Consider the following 9,734-nt stretch of genomic DNA (forward strand, 5'->3'; position numbering starts at 1 on the left):
GAGATTCCATTTTGGGGCTAATAATTTATTTCAAGTCTTTCCACTCAATTGTGCTGGGAAACAAAAATTCCTTAAAAAACAAAAGAGTCTATTTAAAAAGTTAAGAGGCAAGACTGTTATCTCATGAGAAGAAAGGTGTATTTGAAGATTACAAAGTAAAAGATTAAAGGGGGTTTTCATCATTTTTTTGTCTTTATATTTCAGCATGACTTAATTCCTTTTGGTAGCAAGCAGGCATGAATTAACATATTACCTATGTCAATGAAAAATTAGTAAGTCTGAGAAAGAAATGGAAAACTTTTATTTAAGCCAAATTGAGAATTATAACATCTCAGAAAACTCTGAGAAGGCTTCTGCACTTTAGAAGTCAAGTTGTCGTTGTTTGTTGTTCAGTTGCTAAGTTGTGTTTGACTCTTTGCAACCCCATTAACTGCAGCAAGAAGTCAAGGCACAGTTATAAAAGTTTTTTGAGACAGAGAGGTGTACATTAAATAATGGATTATTGACAGGTTGAAAAAAGTTAAAGTCACTCAGTCATGTCCGATTCTTTGTGACCTCATGGACTATACCGTCCATGGGATTGTCCAGGCCAGAATACTGGAGTGGGAACTCTTTCCCTTCTCCAGGGGATCTTCCCAACCCAGGGACTGAGCCCAGGTCTCCCGCGTTGCAGGTGGATTCTTTACCAACTGAGCAATCAGGGAAGCCCATTGACAGTTACACAATCCAAATCTAAATATGCATGTGGCCCCTTACAGCATCAAGAAGCAAGGTTTGCTTTTAAGGAGCTGTTGATGCTGGGAAAGGGTTGGTCTTTACGATTGAGCATGCGTTTCTGTTGATGGGTCGATGCATGATGCTGATACACGATGCACAGCACGGAGGAGAGAGGAGACCAAAGGACATCAAAACTCTTTTTTTAATCTCTAAATTTTTCTTGTGTCATAATAAAATATGAATTTTATTTCACATTTATGTAATAGAACTTTAAAAAGGTTTGATGTGTTTTTGCCAGTGTTTATAAATATATTTTATATAAATATTGACATTTTTATAATACACTTAGAACTTTTGCACTTTTAAATTACCATTTATCCATATGTGGACAGCCAAACAATATATTCCAAAGTGAGCTTAGTAAGGAAAGTTATCTTTCTTGAAGAATTTTTACCAAATGTGTGTGAAAGCAACAGCATCTGTTTATAGAGGTATGTACTCAACACGAAGCACCTTCCAGGGACTTCCCTGATTGCCCAGTGATTAAGACTTCGTCTTCCAGTGCAGGGGATGTGGGTTCAGTCCCTGGTGAGAGAGCTAAGATCCCACATACCTCATAGCCAAAAAAACAAAACATGAAACAGAAGCAATATTGCAACAAGTTCACTAAGAACTTTAGAGTCCGCTTCCAAAGAAAACAAGCTCTTTAAAAAGAAAGAAAAGAGGACAAAGTAAAGGTAAAGGAGACCAAGTGTCATTATTTCCCTGAGTGCTCAACACCATTTCCTTCCCTTTACAGCTTCTTCAGGAAGCATCAGAAAACTCTGACTCTCTTTAAAAATAAGTAACTAAAGGGTTAAATTCCTATGCTACTTTATTGTGATTTCTCAAATCCCACAAAAATGCAATTACCTTCTTTTTTTTCTTTAATGGAAGGTCTTTGGGGAATGATCATGAGTGAATGGATTATTAAAATGCTTAATATTCCCTTTCAATGTGATAGCTTTGGAGCTTTTTCTCCTTCATTTCTCCCTTCTGTCTTTCTTTTTGTCCTTTTTCTATGAACAGATATCATGGTACCCTAGAATCTATCAGGAAGATCAGGTTCTTGACAAAGTTGTGCTTTTACCTATGTGACCTTGAGCACATCAGTTTTCCACTATATTTGCTAGTTCCTTCCTCTGACAAGGACTCAGCCCATTCACCTCTAAGGTAGTTTTTATATATAACATCTCTGTAAGTAAACAAATATGTGTGTACGTGTGCCTTGACCCTCAGCAGTTGGTAGCTAACTCTTTAGAGAAACCTGCAGCCTGGCTTCTAATGTTTTGGAGTCCAATCCTACAGCAGCTTCTCTTGCCATCACCCATAGCATACTGATGGTAGCTCCTGCCGAACTTCACAAGGGTGCTAATGACGCCCTAAACAATGTGTTTCTTCAGTTCAGTTCAGTCGTTGAGACATGGCTGACTCTTTGTGACCCCATGGACTGCAACATGCCAGGCCTCCCTGTCATCACCAACTCCCAGAGTTTACTCAAACTCACATCCATTGAGTCAGTGATGCCATCCAACCATCTCATCCTCTGTCATGCCCTTCTCCTCCTGCCTTCAAGCATTCCCAGCATTGGAGTCTTTTCAAATGAGTCAATTCTTCCCATCAGGTGGCCAAAGTATTGGAGTTTCAGCTTCAGCATCAGACCTTCTGATGAATACCTTGGAAAAGTAAATGTTCTCGAAGCCCTTGGAGAAGCCAGGTGAGAGGGGAGGAGGGTGATCTTTAGGCAGCCATGGAGTAGATCACACCTAATAGGTTACTTACAATATTTCTGTCGTCCATCTTCAATACCAAGCCAGGTTGGTCTGACCCTCTTATTTCAAATCCCACACCCTTGCTTAGTGTTCCTGTGTCATACTAAACACAGAGTTAGCCATACTAAACTCAGAGTTCCGTTGTCCTTGGTCTCACGCTCTCAGGATCCATTCCTATATATATTCTCCAGACTCTTGCCAACCTCAGTTAGTGATGTCCTGCAATTATTAGCAGATCGGATTTGGCATTTCACTGTCTGGGCTATGTGGGTTTTGAAATTTCACACCAAACATAGAGGAAAAGGAGGATGATGGGGTTGGGTGTAAGGGAGGCTTGTTTCTGCATGTGTTCAACCCTCCAGGTACAATCATAAACAAGACAGTGCTGTGAAAGTTCTTATCTCTAGATAAAGGGGGAAATTATTGGTTTTTGAAATGAGACTTAAGGACTTGAGATGAAAATTCTCAGATTTTTACTTTTCTGCCCAAATGCCCCTATCCCCTGCCTCAGAACCTCACTCCTTTCTGGTCATATTCTTATCTTTCCTTAAATACCAAACGAATTTATTTGGGGAGGTAACTCTGCACTGCTACAATATGGTCATAGCATCTTTCCTCAAATATAGTTTCCCAAGGACCAGAGGAAGTGAGAGATTTCTTCAAATCCATAGTTTATGCTTGCTGCCACCTGTCTGTTTTATCAGTTGGTTAGTCTCAGGTTTAAACTGCAGCAGAAGCCAACTCCCCCCATGATGCTTATAGTCTCCATCTGAAAGCTTCTCTGCTACAGGAAGCGACCCCTCGGTGCTTTGTTTCCACCTAGCTTTCACTCCATGATGCCACTGGTGATCACTCAAGTAAGTCTGATACTACTGCAGGGGCTTCTCAGGTGGTGCTAGTGGTAAAGAACCCACCTGCCAGGGCAGGAGACATAAGAGACATGGGTTCAATCCCTGGGTCAGGAAGACCCACTGGAGAAGGGTACGGTAAACCACTGCAAGATGCTATATGTTACCACTGTGCCATTTCCCACCAGGATGAGTTTAAATGTCTAATCTCCAAATATGTGAACAATTCAATTATATTTGAATGTTTGTCTCCCGAGACTGCTCTAACACCAATATCAGTTATGAACCTGGCAGGTAGTGGAAGGTCACACAAACTGGTTAATTTGGTGAGGGTTTAATAAAGGTATTAATACAAAGGGATGTCTAAGGCTTGCAGAATTTCCAGACTAGTGTGATAAATCTAGAACTAATAACTTCTGAGAGCTGGTACCTCCTCTGTTCCTGGAGGAATCAATATACGAAAAGAAAGAGGCTATGAGCACTGAAGGGGAAGCTTTGAAATGGGCCATCCAGCAGGAGCTATGGTTTAGGTCCAGGGATGGGGCCAGATATGACATTTTGCAAGAAAGGAGGCTGGGGAAAAACACTCTGACCCCACTCTCTTCCCTTCTAGCCACAACCACTGGCTAAACACACTAAGTACGCAGAGAACAAATGAGCCCACGGATGCAGTTAGTACAGCGGAGCATCCTGGAGCAGAGATGAGATTAAAAGGATGGAGCATGGGTTTAAAAGAACAGAGGAAAGGTATTCAACTTGTAACAAAGGCAGCAATGGAGACAAAGACATGGAGAACAGACTTGGGATAGAAGGCGTGGAAGGAGACCATGGGCCGAACGGAAGGAGTAGCCCAGGAACACGCACATTACCATATGTAAAACAGATAGCCGGTGGGAATGTGTTGTGTGGCTCAGGGGCCCAAAGTGGGGCTCTGTGACAAACCTAGAGATGTGGGGTGGGCTGGGAAGTGGAAGGGCGGTTCAGGAGAGAGAGACACATATATATATCTATGGCTGATTCAGGTTGCTGTATGGCAGAAACCAACACAATACTGGAAAGAAACTCTCCCTCAACTAAAAATAGATAAATTAAAATGTTTACAAAATAATATTAATGAACATGTGACTTTAATATGCACATGATTTTAATAACATATGCATATATATGTATGTTCTGGACATATATATATATATGGTATGCATATGTATACACATAAGTTTAATTTGGCTTCTACATAACTAAAGAAAAATGAGAATGAAAATTCTCATTTAGTCTCAGAAAAAAATTCTCTATCTTCAGTTCAGTCACTCAGTTATGTCCAACTCTTTGTGACCCCATGGACTGCAGCACACCAGGCTTCTGTATCCATCACCAAGTCCTGGAGCTTCCTCAGACTCTATGTAAAACTCATCGAGTCAGTGATGCCATCCAACCATCTCATCCTCTGTCGTCCCCTTCTCCAGCTTACTAATTCCCAATTTCTCAAAAAACAGTTTTATTTAATTGCCATTAAATACTAAGGGTTTGCAGGAATCTACAATCCTGGGGGTGCAGAAACTGATTTAAATGATTCTGAGACAGGCATTCTAGTCTTTCTCATTCTATTATTTTCCTCTATTTCTCTGCATTTATCACTGAGGAAGACTCTTGTCTCTCCTTGCTATTCTTTGGAACTCTGCATTCAAATGGGCATATCATTCCTTTTCTCCTTTGCCTTTAGCTTCTCTTCTTTTCCCAGCCATTTGTGAGGCCTCGTCAGACAACCATTTTGCTTTTTGGCATTTCTTTTTCTTGGGGATGGTCTTGATCCCTGCCTCCTGTACAATGTCATGAACCTCCATCCATAGTTCTTCAGGCACTCTGTCTATCAGATCTAATCCCTTGAATCTATTTTGCACTGTCACTGTATAATCATAAGGGGTTTGATTTAGGTCAGACCTGAATGGTCTAGTTGTTTTTCCTACTTTCTTCCATTTAAGTCTGAATTTGGCAATAAGGAGTTCATGATCTGAGCCACAGTCAGCTGCTGGTCTTGTTTTTTTGACTGTATAGAGCTTCTCCCTCTTTGGCTGCAAGGAATATAATCAATCTGATTTTGGTATTGATCATATGGTGATGTCCATGTGTAGAGTCTTCTCTTGTGTTGTTGGAAGAGAGTGTTTGCTATGACCAGGGCGTTCTCTTGGTAAAACTCTACTAGCCTTTGCCCTGCTTCATTCTGTACTCCAAGGCCAAATTTGCTTGTTACTCCAGGTATTTCTTGACTTCCTACTTTTGCATTCCAGACCCCTATAACAAAAAGGACATCTTTTTTGGGTGTTAGTTCTAGAACATCTTCTAGGTCTTCACAGAACCGTTCAACTTCAGCTTCTTGAGCATCACTGATCAGGGCACAGATTTGGATTACTGTAATATTGAGTGGTTTGCCTTGGAAACAAACAGAGATCATTCTGCCATTTTTGAAATTGAATTCAAGTACTGCATTTGGGGCTTTTTTGTTGAGTATGATGGCCACTCCATTTCTCCTAAGGGATTCCTGCCCACAGTAGTAGATAACAGTCATCTGAGTTAAGTTCACCCGTTCCAGTCCATCTTAGTTCACTGATTCCTAAAATGTCGATGTTCACTCTTGTCATCTCCTGTTTGATTACTTCCATTTTGCCTTGACTCATGGACCTAACATTTCGTCTACATCAATTTAATATTTTGCCAAATACTTGGCCTTATATTAAATTAATGTAGAATACATCAATTTTACAAAGACAAATTTACAATGATATTGTCTATGTACTCATTTAGAGCTCTTGAATAAATATCGTGGAATTACTTCCTAAAAATAAACGTGTATAAAATCTTGAGTCAATTTCCAAAAATTTAGCCACTCCAAATATTTTACCCACAGAATAAAGTTTGTGCACTAAGTTTCAAAATAAAATTTTATACAAAAATCCATCAAATTCCTTTTTGTCTTTAAGACTTTCCAAAGTTAATCAGGCAGATAAATATTATGGAAAATATAGTATCGCTAAGAAGCATAATAAGTTTCCCACAGTGGCTCAGTGGTAAAGAATCCACTTGCAGTTTAGGAGATGTGGGTCTGATACCTGGGTCAGGAAGATCCCCTGCAGAAAGAAATGGCAAACCACTCTCACATTCTCATCTGGAGAAACCCAAGGACAGAGGATCCTGGCAGGCTACAGTTCACAGAGTTGCAACAGTCCAGCATGACTAAGCATCTAAACCACAACTACAGAATCAAGCATACTACAGTATGTTAAAACATCAAACATACTAATATCGTATATTTAAAATCATTTAATCACAAAAAAGGAGTAATAAAAACATATGGTTTAATCAGTGTTCCTTCTTTTAAGTATAACATGCTGCATTTACTTGAAATATGGTAATGTTTACAAACATGCTAATAAGCCAATAAGCTAGAAAACACAATGAGAACATTCTGCAGAAACGATCACTTTCATTTCTGAGGTCTTATGGTCTTTGCTGCTTTCCAGAAGGCCTCTTTGATGTCTTTGTTTCGCAGGCTATAGATGAGAGGGTTGAGCAGTGGGTTGATTACAGTGTAGAACAGGGCAGCCATTTTGTCTCTCTTCAGGGAGTAGGCGGAACTTGGCCTTGAGTACATGAAGAGCAAGGATCCATAGAAGAGCGTGACCGAGACCAGGTGTGAGGCGCAGGTGGAGAAGGCCTTGCGCCTTCCCGAAGCCGTGCGGATCCTCAGAATAGCGAGAAGGATGTGGAAATAGGAAATGATGATGACAAGAATGCTCAAGAGGACTGTGAAACCCACGAAACCCAGGAGGACCTCCTCATAGACCTTGGTGTCTGTACACGACATCTTCACCAGCGGCGGTGCATCACAGAAGAAGTGGTCGATGATATTTTTGCCACAGAAACTCAGGCGAAAAGTGTTGGCAGTATGGGCTATGGCATTCAAGAAGCCTCCTATATAGGAGCCAGCAACAAGTCTGGTACAGAGAGAAGGGGACATAGAACTCGAATAAAGTAGCGGGTCACAGATTGCCATGTGGCGGTCGTACGCCATGGCTGCTAGGAAAAAGCACTCAGTGTAGGCTACAACGCAAGAAAAGAATAGCTGGGCTCCACATTCAGCCAGGGAAAGGCGCTTATCTTCTGAGACACAAGTCGCCAGGATTCTGGGAGTGTACACAGAGGTGTACCAGAAATCCAAGAAAGACAGATTGCCAATGAAAAAATACATAGGTGTGTGCAGGTGGGAATCAATACGGATTAAGATAACCAGGGTCATGTTCCCTGACAAGGTAACCAAATAGACAGTCAGAAGTATCCCAAATAGTATTAGTTGCCACTGGGGGTCTGTTGAGAGACCCAGTAAGATGAATTCAGTCAGGATGGTGCGATTTCCAACATCCATGTCCACTGGGAGAAAGCTTGATAAGATAATGAGAAAAAATTGCTGGTTTTTCTTTTGGAATAAAGAAATAGAGGTGTCAATTAACTCAACAACTTCTAGGAGGCATATTAATCCCTTACAAAGTCACTAAAACATCACATCTTCAATCTATCACTTGGGAAGACCACTAGAACTGGGGAGAATAATTGACTTCAGAGTTAAGGCTTGCACTTGCTGTTTGCTTAATGCAGGGTTAGTGTCTGAGTCTCATCAAATGGATGGACAAAATGATGACACTGGCAGGTGACTGGCTGAGTTAAGCAGATACGCAGGAGAAGGCCAGCCAAATGCCTGGCACATGATGAGAGGCCAAAACCGTGAGTGTTCTGCATGTGTTATTGAGGATCTATGTGTCTAGCACGATCTGATAGTGCAACAAATACCAATACACGGTGCTTCCTCTGTCACTATTAGCACACATAGAAATACACACACACACACACACACACACACACACTTCACTTTGTTTGGACAGTGTCCTAAATCCTATACTTAACCCACTTAATACTTGCCACAGTTTTTAAGATACTATTATAATCTTCATGTAGTTTAAGAAATGTTTCCAAGGATCTAGAACTGATCAACAGCAGAGATAGTATTTGAACCTAGAATTTTCTGTACCAAGACCTCATGTTCTCAATTGTGAAGCCATTGACCTCCCTTATAAGTAAATATACTTTTATCTTCTTCTTCCAGCTAAGGCAATCCTATAATTCTCTAACAACTTGAATTTCTGTACCTTCAAACTGAGAAAAGTATTCTGCACTTTTCTCTAGTTCATGTGAGATTTATATACATAGTTGAAGCATATTCGGATTCAGTAATGTTGAATATTATAAAGAACCAATTTGTTGGTGTCAAAGCACCATTGAAAAATCACGACTCCTTCCAGGTGTATACCTTGAACTTTCAGAGCTCTCGGAGATTGGACCTGCATCTCTTACATCTCCTGCATTGACAGGCAGATTCTTAACCACTAGCTCCACCTGTGAAACCCCCATAGAGGCAGTGAGAGCAAGCTAAAACTAAGAGAACTGTGATTTACTTTAATGTTAAAATATTCATCTTTGAGGCAAACCAGAGACAATTCTATATCTAGAATGCAAATCTGAATTTTCTACCTCAAGATATATTGGTTCCACTTGTTACTTAGTAAGCAGCTTAATCTTTCAATGACTTGTTATCCTAACCTTTCCAATGTAGCTGAGGGTTCAGAGAGGATGTGGCTTGACTGATGACATGATGGTAAAAGCAACTTTGGAGTCCTGAAGGCCATTCCATTTCTTTTCAGTATATAATGGATTTCTTCTCATTAATACCCAAAGCACAGATGCTTTAGCAATATATCCTAGGTTCTGTAAACTTGTTTTAACTTAAATTTTTATAATCCGCCCTCTTACCACTTCTCTTCATCTATTAGAACTTCAACCAAGGTGTATTGGTTACATGATTGATTCCCACACACCCTGGGAGCTTCACAGTTATAGTGCCATTGTTATTCAGTTGTACAATACAACTTCTAATATACTCAAAGTTAATAGAATTATCTTGGGTGGAGCTTTTGGTTATTATATTCAGTTCAGTTGCTCAGTTGTGTCCAACTCTTTGTGACCCCATGGACTGCAGCATGCCAGGCCTCCCTGTCCATCACCAACTCTCGGAGTTTACTCAAACTCACGTCCATAGAGTCGGTGATGCCATCGAACCATCTCATCCTCTGTCATCCCCTTCTCCTTCTGCACTCAATCTTTCCCAACATCACAGTCTTTTCAAATGAGTCAGTTCTTCAACATCAGGTGAAAGTACTGGGGTTTCAGCTTCAGCATCAGTCCTTCCAATGAATACTCAGGACTGATTTCCTCTAGGATGGACTGGTTGGATCTCCTTGCAGTCCAAGGGACT

At 40.6% G+C, this 9,734-nt stretch overlaps 1 protein-coding gene across 1 annotated transcript; it reads right to left on the bottom strand.

The window, feature by feature from the left end:
- LOC106501864 (olfactory receptor 9G4-like) lies at nucleotides 6,855–7,793 on the bottom strand. Its single transcript, XM_013962340.2, has one exon. The coding sequence runs from the start codon at nucleotides 7,791–7,793 to the stop codon at nucleotides 6,855–6,857; it is 939 nt and encodes a 312-aa protein (XP_013817794.2).

Source organism: Capra hircus, chromosome 15 (assembly GCF_001704415.2).
Source record: "Capra hircus breed San Clemente chromosome 15, ASM170441v1, whole genome shotgun sequence".
Classification (NCBI taxonomy): domain Eukaryota; kingdom Metazoa; phylum Chordata; class Mammalia; order Artiodactyla; family Bovidae; genus Capra; species Capra hircus.